This window comes from Culex pipiens, chromosome 2 (genome assembly GCF_016801865.2).
Source record: "Culex pipiens pallens isolate TS chromosome 2, TS_CPP_V2, whole genome shotgun sequence".
NCBI classification, from domain to species: Eukaryota; Metazoa; Arthropoda; class Insecta; order Diptera; family Culicidae; genus Culex; species Culex pipiens.
In genome coordinates this window covers 124823114-124841441 of record NC_068938.1, presented here as the reverse complement: position 1 = coordinate 124841441, position 18328 = coordinate 124823114, and the positions used below count along the sequence as shown (strand labels likewise).

General features: G+C 38.4%; 1 protein-coding gene across 8 annotated transcripts in view; it reads right to left on the bottom strand.

Annotated features, from left to right (window-relative positions):
* LOC120414981 (spectrin beta chain) overlaps nucleotides 1-18328 on the bottom strand; it is a 70538-nt gene that overhangs the window by 17712 nt on the left and 34498 nt on the right. For all 8 annotated transcript variants that reach the window (XM_039576325.2, XM_039576328.2, XM_052708176.1 and 5 more), the window contains exons 2-3: nucleotides 458-666; nucleotides 65-390 (exon numbers count right to left, since the gene is read on the bottom strand). In XM_039576325.2, the coding sequence (XP_039432259.1) occupies nucleotides 65-390; nucleotides 458-593 (462 nt within the window). In that variant the 5' untranslated portion in view covers nucleotides 594-666. The remainder of the gene's footprint in view (nucleotides 1-64; nucleotides 391-457; nucleotides 667-18328) is intronic.

The following is an 18328-nucleotide window of genomic DNA, read 5'->3' as shown; positions in this document are numbered from 1 at the left end:
GAGGGGGGAGAAAATGACTAATTAGAATCCAATCTGATGGGTTTTGTTAGCAGGGGCAACTCACCTGGAATCGCAGGATGATGGTCCAGATGAGACCGAGGTTAAGGCTCGCGTTGCCGTCCACGATGTCGTGTGAGCCAATGTTCTCCAGATGGACCCGCTGGTCGCGTAGGAACTGCAGCGCCTTATCTACGTTCTCGAGGCAGTGAATTCGCATCTTGCCCTTGGTCGGGCGGGGCAAACGCTCGCCGGATAATACTTCCAACAGTTTGATGAGGTTTTTGCCGTCCCGCATGTCGACGTACAGGTCGCCTATTCGGCTGTTGACCCGCACCAGGTGCGAGTTGACCCATTTTGTGAACGTCTTTTTCTGGACACTTTCACGCTCCTCTGTGGAATGAGACAAATGGTTGATTAGTTTCGAGAAGAAAAGCAAAGAGCCGTTGATTGAACTCACCCGCTAAAGCTTTGATTCGTGATCGCTCGAAAAGGCGTGAACTGGAGTTGCCTCCGTCGTATTCGAATTCGTCAATGTACTCCTGGCCGGGACCCTGACTAGGATCCCACCGTACCACCGAGATGTCGGTCGTCATGGCTAGAAGCTACTAGCTCTGTGTGTCCTACAGGGTGTTGTGTGAGCTTCTAGCGCGTCTTGCCGAGGAAAATCTGCGAGAAAAGACAAAAGGGCAAACATTAAATTTAACCCACTTTGGAAGGCACAGTGGCCGGGTACACAGGTGGCACAAACGAGAGAGAGAGAGACTTAGAGATATTCCCACAGTGATGACGACAACGACGAAGAAATACCACAACTCGACCGTTTGAATGTAGGTAAGTTGCGATGATAATTGCGGTGCCGGTGCCGTCGCCAAGTCTGTGACTGCAGCACAACCACCGCTGCCAGGAATCGGCGACGACTGCAGCAAAAGAGGAAGAGTGAGAGAAACAAGCATAAAAGCCGGCCGAGTGCGAGGACGACCAACATCATGCTGCTTGGCAAATAATAATGACGACCAAAACGGCGCTAGGGCAGACTACGTCGACGGTGTAGAATGGAGAACGCGAAAGCAGTACCGTCCAAAAAGGGGAGAAAGGAAATGAACGGTACTGCAATACCTTCAATGCACCACCATCCATACCACAGACACACAATCGTATGCAGTGTACGTCTTAATTACTAGGCGCTTGGTTTGCCGTGGCAAGACTTGCGCGAGGTATGGGAAGAGGATCCTGCTCGTATGCTTTTTGTAAAGTCGTTTCAATTCCAGCAATTGCGTAAGTTGGGAGAATATCAGCAGAGCGAAACGGTTAGAACAAAAGTTTTCCTCTAAACTTGGCAGTTTGTTTTATGACAGAATAGAAGTTTGAGAGCAAAATTTTGAAATATGAAACTGTAGACCAAGGTCACCTTCGAAAACTGTATAGATCTCGGGTTACAATATCCATTGTGTTACAATTGTAGTACAAGTTGAGAAACAATGGAAAGGTTCTGGTTTCTTGATTTGTATCTAAATGGATCAGTTTCAGATACTTTTTGCTTTGTCAAATAAGGATAATTTTATGTTCTGAAGATCACTCAGTATTTGAATTATTGAATCTTTTTTGAACAATATTTCGATAAATTTTAAATATAACAAACATTTCCCAACGAATCATGACTGACGATTGCCAAACCTATTTTATGACTTCGTCACCGTCGTGCTAACTTGTCGTACGAGCATTTGGAGCTAAATTGAGTTAAGAACACCATTTTGTGCAGCTCACAATGTTTGACCTTCACAGATCCCCAAAATTCGACTTCATTCCTGAGATATTCAATAAAAACCGAAAAAACTCCGTGCATTTTTGACTCTTTTCATATGAAAGAAGTTTCAATATTGCCATGCTATCTTGACACAGCCTAAAATTTATGTATGTGCGACAATTGACCAAAGGGATTTCAGGATAGAACGCGTTTGACACAGGTGCAAGTCGAGTAAACATTTTCTCGTTTTTGTTTATTCAAGGTCAAACATTAATAAGCGTTTTTCTCGGAGCGACAAAAAGCAACGTACGACAAGATAGCACGACAGCGTCGGCTTAAGGTTAACTCTGGAGTTTTTTTTTAAAAGGACCAATAAACCAAATTTTCATTTTTTGCTTTTTGGGTGTTTTTTAATACCCCTGACTCAAGGCGGCTCTAAAAACACCCAAAAAGCAAAAACTGGAAATTTGGTTTATTGGACCTTTTCAAAAAAAACTCTAGAACTTATCTTTTCACCTTTTTAGTATTTTTAACACTGCCGTATTTTTCGCAAAAAAAATTGTTTCTCGTGTTCAGGAGGTCACTTTTAACAACTTTTGATCTATAAAAACTTAACTTGTGTTGTTTAATTTTTTCTTCTTTCTCAATATTTTTAGATTCATTAATCTTTTTAGCCTATTCTACAACCTTATAATTTTTGCCTTTTTAGTAATTTTCATAGCAATTCAACAACTTTTCAAATTTATAGTTTTTTTTTCTTTTTAGCCCTTAGCCGAATTCACAACATTGGGCAAGTCACATTAAACAAGTAAAATCATGATTTGAATGTCAAAGGTTCGATGATTCGAAGATTGGGAGTTTCGAATCTTCGAATCAACGTATTTTCAAATCATCTAATCTTCGAATCATCAAATCATAGAATCTTCAAAACTTCAAAACTCTGATGGGACCATCCATAAACCACGTGGACACTTTTTTTGGGTTTCTCACCCCCCCCCCCCCCCCCCTCGTGGACAATTGTCAATACAAAAAAAACTTTTTTGTATGGAGCGTGGACAATCGCCATACCCCCCCCCCCCACCTTAAGTGTCCACGTGGTTTATGGATGGTCCCGATTCATAGAATATTCAAATCTTCAAAACATCAATGCTTTGGATATTCGGATCTTCTACAGATTGAATAAAGTGGGTTTTAAGTAATAAATAAGAAATCTTAAATTGTTGTTGAAAGCTGTGATTAGGGGAAATATACCCATTTTAAGCCTAATAAGCGGTCGTGTTTGAATGATGCTGGATAATCTAGAGTGTTCCTTGAAATTTACTAAAACCACGTACACCAACGAGAAGAGCAACTTTTTGTGAACATTCCTGTTTAGTGAAAACTCTTACTAAAAGTTATTCTACTCCTTTTACAAGCATTTAAAAAAAATATTTCCAAAATGTATTTTAAGCAATCGAAACTGCATTGGATCACGCCCATTTTCTTATTTTCAGCTTAGTTATGTTTTCTTCCAGCGCTCTTTTGGGTCTGCTTAGTGCTGCCAAAATTGATGAAATTTTAAGCGAATACTCACGAAAAGTAGCATTTATAGCGAAAGTTTCCTGGCATCACTCCAACAGGCGCTGCTGGTGGTGTTGGTGGCCACCCTTTGTTCTTTTTTTGCCTTCGCTTCTCGCTCGTTTTTCTTCAGCCTTCGATTGGAATGGGTCGTCAAAATTCAAACGTCAAAAGACTTGGCGCGTTTGTTTTCTTTTATGGTGCTTGCTAATTATTTACATGTTTCGGGATTTTTTTTCAAGTCTGGAGTTTTTTTTTTAAAAGGTCCTATAAACCAAATTTTATTTTTTTGTTTTTTGGGTGTTTTTAGAACCGCATTGAGTCAGGGGTATTCAAAAACACCCAAAAAGCAAAAAATGAAAATTTGGTTTATAGGACCTTTTCAAAAAAAAACTCCAGAAGTGAGTGACTAAAGCTAAGAACAAGATTGTCCGTTCGACGCAGTGGTGAACGCAGAACGCTGTGCCAGTTAGATTTTTCTATCAACTGTCAGTCGAACAATCTAAAGGGGTTGCTTTGTTCAATGGTCGATGACTGGCAGGCTATGATGACAGGCGCAAAATTTTGCGTTTGCGTCCAGGTCTGACGGACAATCTTGTTCTTACCTTAACTAATGTGCAAAAGAACATGTTGCCGGTAGTTGGAAGCAATTTCATATCTTAAGCACTTTGAAAACGTTATTGATGGCGACATTCGTTAAGCTCTCATCTTGCGTGTGGATGTGTGTGTCAACAAAATGATGAGAAATGGTCTCACAAAAAAGAAATTATAAAAGTGCATTAAATTTGTATTTTTTTTGGCCAGTAAATGGCATAAATTTGCGTATTTACCCGAGGCGGTGCTGTTGCTGGTAAGTTTATAGCCGAAATAGTATTTTTGGAGCTTTAATCGAGCATCAAACTCTCCATATGACGAAGATAGGTTTTTTGATTAGAAAGGGCATATTTCCCCTTCTATCAATAAGTGTCAGTTGTACTGATAGGGTAGATAAGAATTAATTTATTCAAATATGCAGCAACTTGAACGATACCTACATCCCGAGCCCTAATTGCTGTCCCATCACGCCGTGTGATCACAGTCATCAACCCATTACAGTAAAAAAATCGTCTGTGGCTGCGCTTCCCGGGCCCGGGCATCATCGCCGTAATTTGATTGATTTCGAACCCATTTCGCGGCCGTGATTATAGCAGGAGAACAACAGCGGCGGCAGCAGCAGTTTTTGAGGCGCGAACGACGAACAACAGTCGCCGTTTAGCCCGGTGCAGCTAATCAGTCTGTCATGATTTTGTAGAACCCCAGCCCCATCGCAGATGGCGGTCCAAAGTGGAGTTTTATTTTTAGGGCATGACAAGACACCGCGAGTTTGTCTGTGTGTGCGACGTTTAAATATTTATCTTTCGCCGATGCTCCTCTCTCCTCGGTGGAGTTTTTCCTTGCTCACTGTGTCACTTGTGTTAGTAGGTCTCTGCTCCAACTGCATCATCATCCGGTGTCCTTCCCGCTCTCTCTCGCTCTGTTTTCCATCATTTTATTTGTTTACTTAATTCGCTTCCTCGCGCCAGAGCAGCAGTCACTCCCTCGCGCGTCTGGTTCTTCTGCTGGCTTGTCGTGGTGGCCTCGAGGTTTGTTGGATGAGACTGATGATGATCATTTCCTCTTTGCTCGCTTGATGTGCAAATCATCCAATCGTTTAAGCACTCTTCTCTGTGCATAAGAGTTTATACGGTTGGTGGCTAGTGATGAGATATGTTTTTTTTTCTTGTGACGCTTTCTGAGGAGTGTTTTGTAACATGTGCTTCTGTTATTGATTGCAGTCGATTATCTTATTTATGTTCAAGTTTAAACACTTACAAAATAACCCATATGATTTCAATTCAGTTAACATTAGGCCGTTGCAAATAATTTTCAAAGTTTATGTTAATGGAAACCCCCAATGGCTTATTGTAGAAATTTTCCGTTGGTAGTACGTTGATAATAAGTATTTCAAGAGAAATTTTTCAAAAAAATAATAAGTCATGGGTTGCAAATTTAATCTACATTTCTAAAAATAAATTGAAATTACCAGCCATAGTATTATTTGCATAGAAAAGTGTTTTAAAATGCATTTTACACTAGTTCTACTGCTCCTGATCGCATAAATGTCCCATATGCATTTTCATCGTTTTTGAGTTATTGATGCAGTTTTGTTCAAAATCGTGAGATCTTTCAGAAAAGCATATGACATCCAATACTTTGTTCTAGAAATCAGGAGGAAATCCAGTTTTTTCGCGAAAACTTAACACGTAACCTTATGTGTGGGACAAACTTCAAATGCGTTTTTCTCAGCTTGCTGTTTTTGCATATGAGACATTTATGTGAATATGGGCAGTTCAGTTGTTTTGCAATCTTAAATTTTCAAAAAATGAAAGATTTGACGAAAACAAAAATTTTAACAAAAAAAAAAACTTTAATATCGAAAATTTTCAAAAATTTAAAAGGTTTTTAAATTAACCCAAACATGCTAAAATGATTCTAAACGCAGGGAAATGCATTTTAAATTAATTTCAGCTGATTGTACTTGAATTTACATTGAATCTTTGAAGTTTTTTTTGACAAAGAACTTTGTCCTAAGGTTTCTATACGGGGTGTCAATCCAAAATTTTCGCGAAGCGAAAACGTTACGTGACGAATTCCCCTCTCGGCAAATTTCCCCTCTTTTTGGTGCACGCTGGTTGGATGAACAAACGTTTCCAAATCAGTCAATCGAGAGACGTGAGATTGATGTATCTAAAATCACCCCCACTCCACTCCACCTCATAATTTTCGAATCGTTGACGAGGCAACAAAACGAGGCTCAGTCGGTCCCGAGAATTCATTCTATTGCTGGACGTCGACGAGAACACATCAGAAGCCTGGCCTGGTGGCCCGGTAGCAGACGGCCTGGAGGTCCGAGAGCAGATGGCTTGGAGGCAAAGACCAGCTAAGACATGCCAGTCGCGGGAGTCGATCATTAGAACTGGCCACCACCTGGACTGGAGTGGCCGGAGGCCCCGCGGATGTTCCGATGGGGGAACATTTGCCGAACCGTAAGAGTTGGGGCAATATGGGTATCAAACTTTATGGATTTCGACACTGGACAGGAAATTTGACATTTTGACAGTAGTGGCCACAATCTGGAGTGGCCGGAGGCCCCGCGGATGTTCCGACGGGGGGACATTTGCCGAACCGTAAGAGTTGTGACAATATGGGTATCAAACTTGGTAACTTTCGAGTGGTGAAGGAAAGTCAATTGATTTCACTTCGATTTCTATTTCAGCTCCACTTGCAATTTCCGTCCCCCTAGTTTGATAGGACGGTAATTATAAGGGGGAAACATTCTAATCGAAAATTTCAAAAATCATCTTGCAAAGTTCTTTGTCATACTGGTCATGTGTAACATAACCACCTGCACCTTTTTTTTGCCAACTTTAAATAAAATTTGTACCAACCTTAACCAGTCCGGGAGCATGTTGACAGCTCCCATACAATTTGAGCGTGCTCCGTTTTGTGGGCCCAGTGGGCCTAAGATGGCGGCCTTCAATATTATATAGCCAAACTTTTGAAAATGGTGAATAGTTTAAATATATATAGTTTTTGCCTTGTTTTGGTATAAAACGACAAAATAAGCATTCTGGAATCATTTTCTTTAAAAACTTGTTTAGAGATACGCCACGTTCAAATATTAGTCTAGAACAGTTGAAGTGAGCGTGCCGCGAAAGCCGTTTTGAGTTGCGTATTTGATGGGCGGACTCCGACGAGGCCCACTTGCCATCTGTCGGTGAATACGCGCAACTCACGAAAACTGTCATTTTAGGGTCCGGTTGACCTTAACAAATTTAAAAATATCAAATAAAAAAAAAAACAAAAAAAAAATAACAAATTAAAAAGTCCAAAAACGTCCAAAGTTCTAAGATTCAAAAACATGAAACTTCACAAATTCTAAACAATTTGAAAATTCGAAGACAAAAATTCAAATTTCAAAATTACCAAAAAAAAAAGTTAAAGCTAAAAAACTAACTTAAATTATTAGTTTTTGAGCTTTAACTTTTTAACTCAAAATAATAAAAAATCAAACCAAAATAATAAAAAAAAATCCAAAATTAACAAAAAAAAAACTAATTTCAATTTCAAAAATTCTAAAATCTAAAAAATCTGAGATACAAAAACATAAATTTAAAATGTAAAAAAATAAAATCTCTTGACAATTTTTATTAAATTTGAAGACAAAAATTCAAAACTTCAAAGAATCGAAATCTAAAAAAATTCAAGCCAAAAAATTAAAAAAATACAACTAAAAAAGTTAAAAATCTGAAACTCTGAAATTTCAAACAAAAAAAACTACGTGGCTCGGCCAAATTAAAAAAAAAGTACTCAAAAAATCAACAATTCAAAAAATTCAAAATAAAAAACAAAAAATTAAAATCTCAAAGATTAAAAAAAGTATAAAAATTGTAATTACCAGCTATGGTTTCAACATTTCAATGCAAAAAGTGTTCTAAAATGCATTTTACACCTGTCCAGTTGTTTTGCCATCATTAGTTTCCAAAATGTCTAAGTATTGACGAAAATTTTATTTATTCGAATTTTTTTTTTGCTTTTCTGTACACCCAACTGGCAGTCGCATGATTGTGATGCATGGCGGCATGAAAGTATATCAGAATCTGCATGAAATCTGTCCTCATGCATTTTTTGCGATATAGGAGTATGACATTTTTGCCCGTTACCGACAATTATCGACATTACCGACGGCTTTTTGGTTGTATTTCACAAAAAAAAAACTTAGTAGAACGAGGATTGAATCACCAACTTCTTGGTTACTGATCCGACACGCTACCACCGCGCCATGGACGCTTGATGAAAAGTGAGTGAAAGAGCACCAACATATGCTTCTCTTTGGAGTGTTGCTTGGGGACGGGCCAGCATTATATGTGTTGGTAAGAACTGCAGATCGCTGAACTTTTTACACGCGGGCAAAAATGATCTACGGGCTTGCTGCAAAAAATGTTATAAAATATGACATTTTCTGCAGCAAATCCAATGTTGCAGATTTTGAGATATATTTTTCCTTTGGGTGTACATTGGAATTTTATAAAAAATCAAAACATTTTTAAACAAGCCCAAACATGCTAAATATGGTTATCAATGCAGAAAAATGCATTTTAGATTGTTTTCAGGTAATTAGACTTCAATTTTCATTGAAATTTTGAAGTTTTTTGGAAAAATATTGTTTTTGCCCCCTGATTTTTCAGACCAATTTTGAAAGGGAGGGAGGGGGCGACATAAACTTTGAAAAATATTTGCAACGGCCTAAACAAATTCGAAAATAAATTCAATTTTAATGCAAAACTGAACATAAAACAAGAGAAGTAAAGTGGCAAAATGACGTCAGTATTTTATGCACAACCCCGCCTGAAAAAAAAAACTTCCAGGTAAACTTTAACAAGCACGAACCGCCGTCCGAATCCAGCAACTAATGAATAGAATGACGACGCCCGTCAAAGGCCACGACTGATGGGGCTTAGTCCCGTCCAGCGCTGATGATGATGCTGGCTGCTGATGTGTTCGCGCTCTATCGCCTCACCGCGACCGGAACGGAATATATCTCTACATAGTAGCGGACGGACCAACCGCCACCGGTGTGTACGCGGAATGGGGATTTAATATTGATTGAAAGCACCCGGGCCACGACTACGCGACAGGGATGATGACATCAGAGAGTGGCACGTTTGTTAAAGTTTTAAGTGTGGAGATGGTCATTTTAGGGGAGGACGGGACTGATTTCATCAAACAAGTCCCATTCTTAGTGCTGGATTTTGATAACGGCCGAGATTATCGGGCGATATTTTATAAATTCATGCAACTCGGCGAGACTTTTGCTCGCGTAAGCACAGTACAAATGTGCCCAAAAGAATCCGCTTACGTAATCACACTCTTAAGCAAAGTGTCATAAAGTTCACGCTTTATGACATCATCATCATCGCATCGCATCGTTGGGGTACAGAATACGAAGGGAGGTCATATTATTTAACAAGACGTGATGTTGTTTGTGCTGCTGCTGCTGCTTCTGGACTGGATGTTCTCCAGCTGGACAAACAGCTTATGTTGTGTGGTGTTTGTGTGTGACCTGGAATGTAGGTCTTCAGCAAAACTTTAGTAACGAATTTATTTCCTCCAATCTCGCAAACCCATCCCATAATCAAACGTCAAACCGAGGCAAACACTCGATGCAGTGAACTTATCAGCAGGCCACACGAGCTTATAATAGGTTCCACACAGCCGGAGACAATGCTGGCGCGGGACTTATCAGTTTCGAAGGAAAAAAAAAACAGTACCAAAAACGGTGATACCGTGTGTTGTGTCACACACATGGGTGACCGTGCCCGGGTTGAACACTTCACCGGGCCCGCGATATGGAGGCATGTATAGAAAACAAATCAAGTGTATGCTTTACTGCTGAGGTAAAAGAACACTTAACAGGGTAGGGTAAATGGTCAGTTCTTATGACTTAAAAATTTTAAAGCAAAAACATTATTGTTTTTAATATAGACAAAATTAAAAACGATGAGAATACAAAATATTATTAATTCTAGCAAGTATATAAGCTTCTTCAGCTAATAATTGCAGATTTCTCATGGTTTTAAAACTGTAAAATAATTCAGAATATGAAACGTAATGAAAATATTTTGAATTTTTGGATTAATCATTAAACAAATAAAAAAAGCTTAAATCCTTATTATGCGATATTTTGTTGATTAAACTCAGAATAATTACTATTTTGTGCATTTCAGATTTGGTTGAAACTTTAAGGCCATTCGACATCATTAGTTTATTCATACAATTTTGTTGTTTCGTGTATCTTTAGAATATTAATGTCATTTTTAATGAAACATCAAATTTGCAATCGAAAAGAACGTTCCAGATTTTTTGATGAAGTGCACCGGTTTCAAGATACATTTAAAGTATTTTTTAAAATAGTGTCAAACATTTGTCCATTCCTAAAACTATGTTTTTTCGAAAAATTTAAAAAAATGCAATAAAATTGCTTAAGAGACGTTGAAGATTGGACCTTTGGTTGCTGAAAAACCGCGAATAAAAGAAAAAGAAACAAGAAAACTTAATTTTGAATGTTTCCTCCAAACAGCATATTATTTTCTATGGAACCAATATCTCAAAAGCAAATGGTCCTTTTTTTAATGTCAAAAAATTAAACTTTTATAACATTTTCTAATCTCTCCGAAAAAAAAATATTTTTACAAATGTTGTAATCAACTCTAACATTTTAAAAGAGCTCAAAAATTGCAAATTTCATAATCCCCTTATTTCAAAGCATTAAATTTCACGGAACGTGAAATTTGATAAAATATCTCTGAAAATCTTATGCTATAATTACAGAAACTACTTTTTAAGCTTTATTTATTTTGAGCAAAATTTGGTCTATTAAAAATGATAAAAATAACATGAATTTTTGCGACATTTTTCACAGTCAAAATTTTTTTTAGGGTTTTCTCAAAAGCTAAATTGAAAATGAATAGGCAAAAATAATTTAATCTGTAACGATATCTTCAAAATGTTATTCAAAATCTTAGCAGAAACCAAAAAAAAAGTGGTATTTTTTTACTTCCACGGGAACTATCCACCTAAATATTCAAGTTTCGTGAAAATTTTACAGGACTCAGATATACTCTTAAATGTTCTTAAAATGTGATTCTAATTTTAAAAATACTATTCTATTCTATTTAACCTTGAAAAAAACAAGCTTTCTTTAAAAATTATACCTTACAAAAATAGAAGTCAAGAAAAACGAAATCATTCTTTTGATAACTTGATGATTCCGAGAATATGATTATAACTTAGATTAAATTTGTTTAACGTCATTAAACTGCCGCTCTGTTATGATGTTTATTTCAATGACTTGATTTAAGAAAATTGATAAACTTCACGGGATTTCACGGAAATCTTCAAATATCACGAATTTCAAACTGTCCGCAAAATCGTGCAAATTCACTATCCCTAGTTATCACATCAAATCGATTTAAATTTCTATTTTCCAAAAAAAAACACATTTTGAAAAAATAGCTTAGCTACATTTTTTCCCATACTTTTCTATGGCTCAAAAGTTACGCTTTTATCCTTCTAAAACATCGAAAAAACTGTAAACTGTGTACCATTTTTTTCTTAGTAGTCTTAATCAATATCTACAACTTTGCCGAAAACAATATACCAATCCGATCAGAAAATCCCTTCCAAAGATACAGATGTTCGAATATTTACGTACCACAGCTGCCAAAATAGTATGGAGCTTTGTATGGGTATACCAATGACACAAAATGACTTCTTTAGTCACAGGAAAGGCCCCCAAAACGTTTGAGCCTAACCAAAAAATACTTTGACAGGACGTGAATCTAACACTTGCGAAACCCGTAACCTCACGGCTACGAGTAGAAAATTTTATAAATAAACCAAAACAGGATTGTTACAATAGTTTAAAAAAAAAACTTAGATTTGACATTTTTTTTTTGCGGGAAAAAATATTTTCAATTGCAAAATTTTAAAAAAATGCTCCAAACAAGCCAAGTGAATTTCTCGAGAGTGACAAGAGTGACAACGATTTTCAAAAAAAGTAAATTTAGTAAATCGTCTTAAAAGCAAAGTTTTTTTTTTTTAATGTGTGAACCAATGACAGTTTTATAATATATTTCCGATATCAAACATTTCATCAAACCAACCAGGTTCAACCACTCTCACTTTACCCCAAACCCACTAACCGACTGAGCAGTTCCACCAGCCGATAGCGGCCGGCAAACTGAGCACCGCCGAGCTGGTGTCAGTGTCAGTGAAGCCAAACGACGATCAACGACAAAGTCATCGTCGTCGGGGTGGTGTGTCTTTTTCGCTGGACGTCCGTCCGGACGCTGCCGGTGTTATTTACTTTCGCTTGCACTCGCGCACTCACTTGACTTTGCTTGCTATAGTGTATAGTAAATATGAGTCTTTTTTTTTTGTGCTGTCTTTGCCGTTTTTTTCTTGTACCGGCCAACGCCCAACTCATCTTTAGCCGGCAGTTACTCAATACTTAATCAGTTGACACACTCACTCACGCTGAACGGGTTTGGGTTTTGTGCAACGCGATGCACTATCGCGATGATGGTGGAGAGGAATTCATTCAGAAAAAAGGGGTTCGAAATGGTGGGGGTAATTGTTCACCCCCATGCATGACTATTATTAGCTGTGCGGTTTTTCTGAATGGAACCAAGATCACGGTGGTCATTAGTTTATTTATTCTGTTAACGTTCCCAGACAGATGGCCAAGAGCGAGGGTGAAACAAGTTATGCTGAGAGTCCAATAAGGTCAACAATGCGAACTGGTTAATTAACCTCGAAATATTGGTGAGTTAGACGTTCAATAGAGTCTTTCGTAAGGCTTCACGATCTACCGGGAATCGATAAACTCTGATGTTATCGAGCGCTTCAGGAAAGCACTTGAAGTTTTTTTTATGTTCATAAAGATGTCATCAATAAAGCGCGGGCATGCCATCATCGCTGAATCGACTCAATTGTCCATTGTCCGTCAACTATCAACCATCAACCAAACACATCCAACAGACGATAGTCATGATCGTGCCATTGAAACGCGCCCGAAATAAACATAACAAAACAAACTGAGCAGTGTTGATGTTGTGTGTTAGTGCCACGACCACCAACACGCACATAATACGAAAAGCAGCGAAATGAAAAAAAAAACAATGAAAACGAATTTCCACTGAATAACCCACAATAGAGCAGCAGCAAAGAAAACAAAAAAAAAGTGGGAATAACGGGATCGCGCAAAGGAAACTTGAACTCAAAATACACAAAACTAAATTAAAGCTGCGCGAACTGAACTGCAAATGAAACAAACACCTCTCTACAACACATCTTTTCTCTTCCGTCCGTGTTGTGGCGTGATGGTGATGTTTTGGTGGCCGTCCCACCACAATACGTCATTGAAGCGTCGGGAAAGAGCAGCATTTTTTTTGTTAAGTGGAAACGTTTTTCACACGAGGTGTAAAAGTGTCGCGGACGAAAACGTGGGGATATTGACTTACCAAAACAGTGACAGAATCAACTTAAAAGTTTTTTTACAATTTGATTTGCAAATCAAATTGTTTAAAAACATTTTGACAATACAGATTTCTTAAAATTTAGCTTGGGATTTAACCCTCTACAGTCCAATTTTTTTTCGAAAATTTTATTTTTCCCCGTGTTTAAGGAGCTCATTTTGAGCAACTTTTGTTCTACGAAAAACTTGACTTCTTTTATTTTATATTTGCTTGTTTTATTTTTAGTATTTTAATTTGCATTTATCTTGTTTAGTTTATGTATGTTTCTGATAGGGTTTGGCTTATTTAATCACACCCTATCATTACCTTTTGCCGATCTAGTTTTTTCATGTTTTTACAGTAACTTTTTAAATTTTTTGCTTGTTTTGCACATATTGATACTTATCATTTAAATTGTAAAAAAAATGCTTAAGGGCATTTATTCACATAATATAGAGAAAATGTTAGTAAGAAACACAGCCAAAGTTGATTCCAAAAATAATGACTTTTTAAAAAAACATTGGCAAAGTCAAATAAATCAAATTACACTTCCAACCTTAGAATTTTCTTAATTTTTAAGAGTTCTTCTTTCCAGTGCTTTTTAAAAATCAAAAATTGGTTGAAAAATGGATTTTTGGCGAATTTTTAGATCGAAGCCCGCCTAGAAGTACACACCAAACCAAACTGGAGTGTTTGGTACGGTATGTCATCGCTTCCTTCCTTCCCTGTTGATTCTGTGGAATGCGACCCGTTCACAAAATGTTCTCTACGGCTTTTATGCAACGCAATAGGCCTGGCCACTTTATGCCTGGAGCCTGATTATCCGTCGAACGCAACGTTATTACGGTTGCGTCTTCTGTCTCACAAGCAGAAGGTTTAGGGATCAAATCCCGGTCGGTCTCCTTGGAATTTGGACTTAGGAATTGACTATAGCATGTAAACAAAAAATCCACTTTCTCACAATTCCTCTGTCGGAATGCGAGTATTCCTGGATTGCTTATTCTCAAACAGTTTTGGAGAATTGTAGGTCATCATTTTTGCGGTACACTCTATACAGTTGGCCTGGCCGGTTTATCGTTTTGATGCTTTGTAATTTAAGGGGTTACATACATGTAAATCGCCAAAAATGTCAGAGGTTGGTTTTAGCACACATTTAATTTTTTTAAATCGATTTGAAGGGCATCAAAGTAAACATTTTCATCTATTAAAAAACAAATTTGAAGACATTTGGTTGTATCGTTGCAGAGATATAGCTATCAAATAAGTTAGCAGTTTTTTAAAAAAATGGTGCCACGATATCTCAACACTGCTTCGACCAAATCGGCTCAAAATTTTGGTGAAGATTTGTTAAACCGGTCCCGTGTGCATGACGAAGGCCGATTTTCAAAGGTTTATTTAAAAAAAAGATAAAAATATTTTTATGTTATTCATACAAAAAATCGCCAGCTCTTGATTTTTGTAAATTTTTTTTTAAACTCAAAATTTCAAATTCGAGCTTCGTCATGCACACGGGATATGCTTTAATCAATGCTTGAAAAGGGATCTATCACTGAATGGGACTGCTCGATATTCGATAGAACTTCCCAAGGAACTTTCTGTCAGCGATCATTTCCCAAAACGATATTTGATCGCTGACACAAAACGCCTATCATGTCATTGCTTGGCGACTGTCGCTGAACGTAAACACGAAGACGAAACGAACGAAAAATGAGCACCACTCAAGCAGCCGCCCGAACGAGACAACGTGCTCTTTCTCTTTCTCTCGTTTTTGTCTCTCTCTTCCTAGTGTATGCTGCGTGGTGAAAGAAGTCATATGATTGTTATATGAAATTACTGCGAAAATAAGCCGGTGGCTTTAATCCACTCAAATGTTGTCATTGTTCAAGTAGGCAACCGCGTTTATACGTCGCATTTGGGTCGAGGTGTTCAGTATTCACCCAATGACCCTAATGAACAACGACACAAATGCTTCTAAAAATATACTTGATCCACAAGGATCTCGGAGAGCCACTGGAAAGAGAGAGAAATTGACATAATAGAAGAGCGAAAGAATTGGTGTTATGGTTGCGTCGGAGACATGGAACAATTGTCATACGATTACCCAGTAGAAACAGATCACGTTCTAAGAGGTCGCCTCTCAGCACGGTGGTTTGGTTCCGTTGGCAGATCGGTGATGCGTTCTCACGGTATGAGATAGAACGGGGTTCAATTCCCCGGCGGAATACAGTGCACAATTTTTTCGCTAATCAACTTCTTTATTCAATGTTTATCACTTTCCAATGTTTCTCACCATGAGACATGTGTTGCTCTAATTGGAGAGATGATCGGAATCTCGGTAGAATGTCAAACGACCGCTCTCTAAGCGATTTTTTTTTCCTGAAGGGAAGACAATGATTGTGGCAGTGACTTTGCGTAGCACTCAGTCCTTTGTGTGTGAAACGAACGAAAGTAAAATTTAAAAATCAGGTTGTCGTAGTGAGGACGATTGGAGTGTTCTGTCAGCTCCGTTTAATCATGAAATATCTTTATGAAACTTTCAGGAGTGATTGAAAGTTATCGCTTAAGTGGATTTAATAATTTTTCTGTAATATGAAATTTTGTGATTTTCTACATGTATGTAACCCCTTACAAAATCCAAAGAAAAGTGCACGGTTTGTTTACTTTGAAGAAATGTGTCCTAGGGGAAATCCTTGGCTGACTTTGTATGATTTGTGTTTTTACTACCGATTCAACATTAAATTCTAAACATTATTTTAGGAAACAAAAGAGAAGGCGAGCAAAAAGGCAATGTTTTGATAATAAACGTAATTAAGCGGTTCATCTCTCATTTTTCTGCCCATTTTTCTTCAACAAAAGAGAAGACAACAACAAACAAAGAGAGATTAAGAAAACTCGCCAAAAACCAGATATTTGAGACAGAATAAATTCGATCCAATCTGTTGCGCCGCAGATTAACGCGCGAAAGTTTGCCGATTATGTCGGTCACTCTCGTTTTTTGACATTAACGAGCGCGAGGGGGTCATTTGGTGTCTGTTTGTTTGTGTCTGTGTGTGAGTACGATTTTGAGGAAATCAACAAAAAGAGAGAAAAGGAAAGTTATCAGCACACAACATGAGGAGTAATGAAAAACTTTTAATTTCGCAACTCTGCCGGGTTTGGCATTTTGGCGAGGAAAAGCTGCGCTTGCCAATTAATGCTGGATAAAGGAGACCATAAGCGAAAGTAATTGGGTAGATTTGAAATGAGGAAGTGAATCTTTTCCAACGATTACTGTTTTGAAAAACAAACAGTAATATAAGGTTAAAATCCCAATTGGAGATTAGTATTATGAAGTTCAACTTGGACCTAAGTTGGAGGTCAAACAAAGTTAAATCTACAAATATTGAGTATTGATTTTGGGCTACCAATCCTGTGGATTTGACGAATAGATGCAGGAATGTTTCCAACGAAATTCAATGCCACACAAATGTTACAATTTTGACAAACTAGCAGAAAACAAATCCACCATATCATGAACAATGAAGTGCGTGCAGCATAGAAATGAAAAAAAGGGGACAGTAACACGTCTAGCACGGAAATGCGAACTCCCCCCTCAAACTCTAACGACTGTCAGGACTCGAAAGCAGGACGTTGAGGCAAGTTCATTGTTCGGTCGCAATGGCTGCTTGCTGAATGCCAAATGTGGGCATGCGCACTGCCTACCTTCAACCGTACGCGGTTATCCTGGCTGTTCCAATTTTATGTCCCTTTCCCCCGGTTTCTTCCCTCCCTCTTCCTGGAATGCCACCTCCTGGCAACATTGTCAGGGGCTTTTAACCTGGAGCCAATTTTTTTTCCTCCATAAGGGTAGGGGATGGGACACGGCCAGACGGTGCCACGGATCTGTGCTACAATCGCGACGACTTTTTCCCCCTCCTCGTTTGGCACTTTATTGACTTTTGGGCAAGTGTCGCAAGAGATGCAACAGACAATGCAACGTTTAAAGGGGCTTGTTCGTGGCTGGGATGCACTTGTAACAGACGTGATAAAGTGTTAATTCTTGATTTGAAACACTTGCCTGCACGTTCGACAAATTGTTGCAAGTGATAGCACATCGAGCAACAAGTTTGGAAGGCATTCTAAACGCACAACCCGAGCGACGGAAACGTCCATCACCAAAACAAGTTATGCAATCAGCACCGAAGTGTGCAAACATTAGCGTATCGCGGCAAATAAATAAAATAAATACCTGCCGGACTACGGGAGGAACGGAACGGAGGTGATAAAATGGAAATACACACAACAGAATAAAATCACCACCGTCAAACTCAAATTGTTTGACTCAATCCGTTTCTAGTGTTCTATGAATCAAATTAAAAATTAAAGCAGAAAACGTAATCTTATCCAAATGTATTAAATAAATCCTTCCAATATCATCGCTGATTGGAAGGCACGTCGCCGATTCAATGTATTTTTGGGGACAAGAAACCAAAACATTCTTCCGAACACAACATGTATGACGATGACGTGATCCAGCACTGAAGCGGCAGTTGGTGAGACCATCAGACTGGCGGTGGCCCCAGCAGTGTCAGGGACAAACCGACGGACACTTCCATCAACTTCCCTCATTGACAGCCGGGCGCGCGCGAGTTTGGTCGCGCGCATAATTGGAAAAATATGCTAATGATGCTTCGGCGGCACTGTCACCCCCTTCTGAGGAGGTGCTGTTGGTTGTTGTTTTTCTCCGCTCATTCGTTTTCACCGATGAATTAGCACGTCCAGCACAGCAGAAGATAGGTTGCGATTATGTCGGTCAGTGGGTATCACACGCCGAAGAATTTGTCTTTGACGGAAGAGTGGAAAGCGAACGGAACTCTGCAAGCCACTTGTTGGGTCATGGAGGGTTTTGCACTCGATGGAAATGTTAATGCTCGTCATTGGAGCTGGTAAT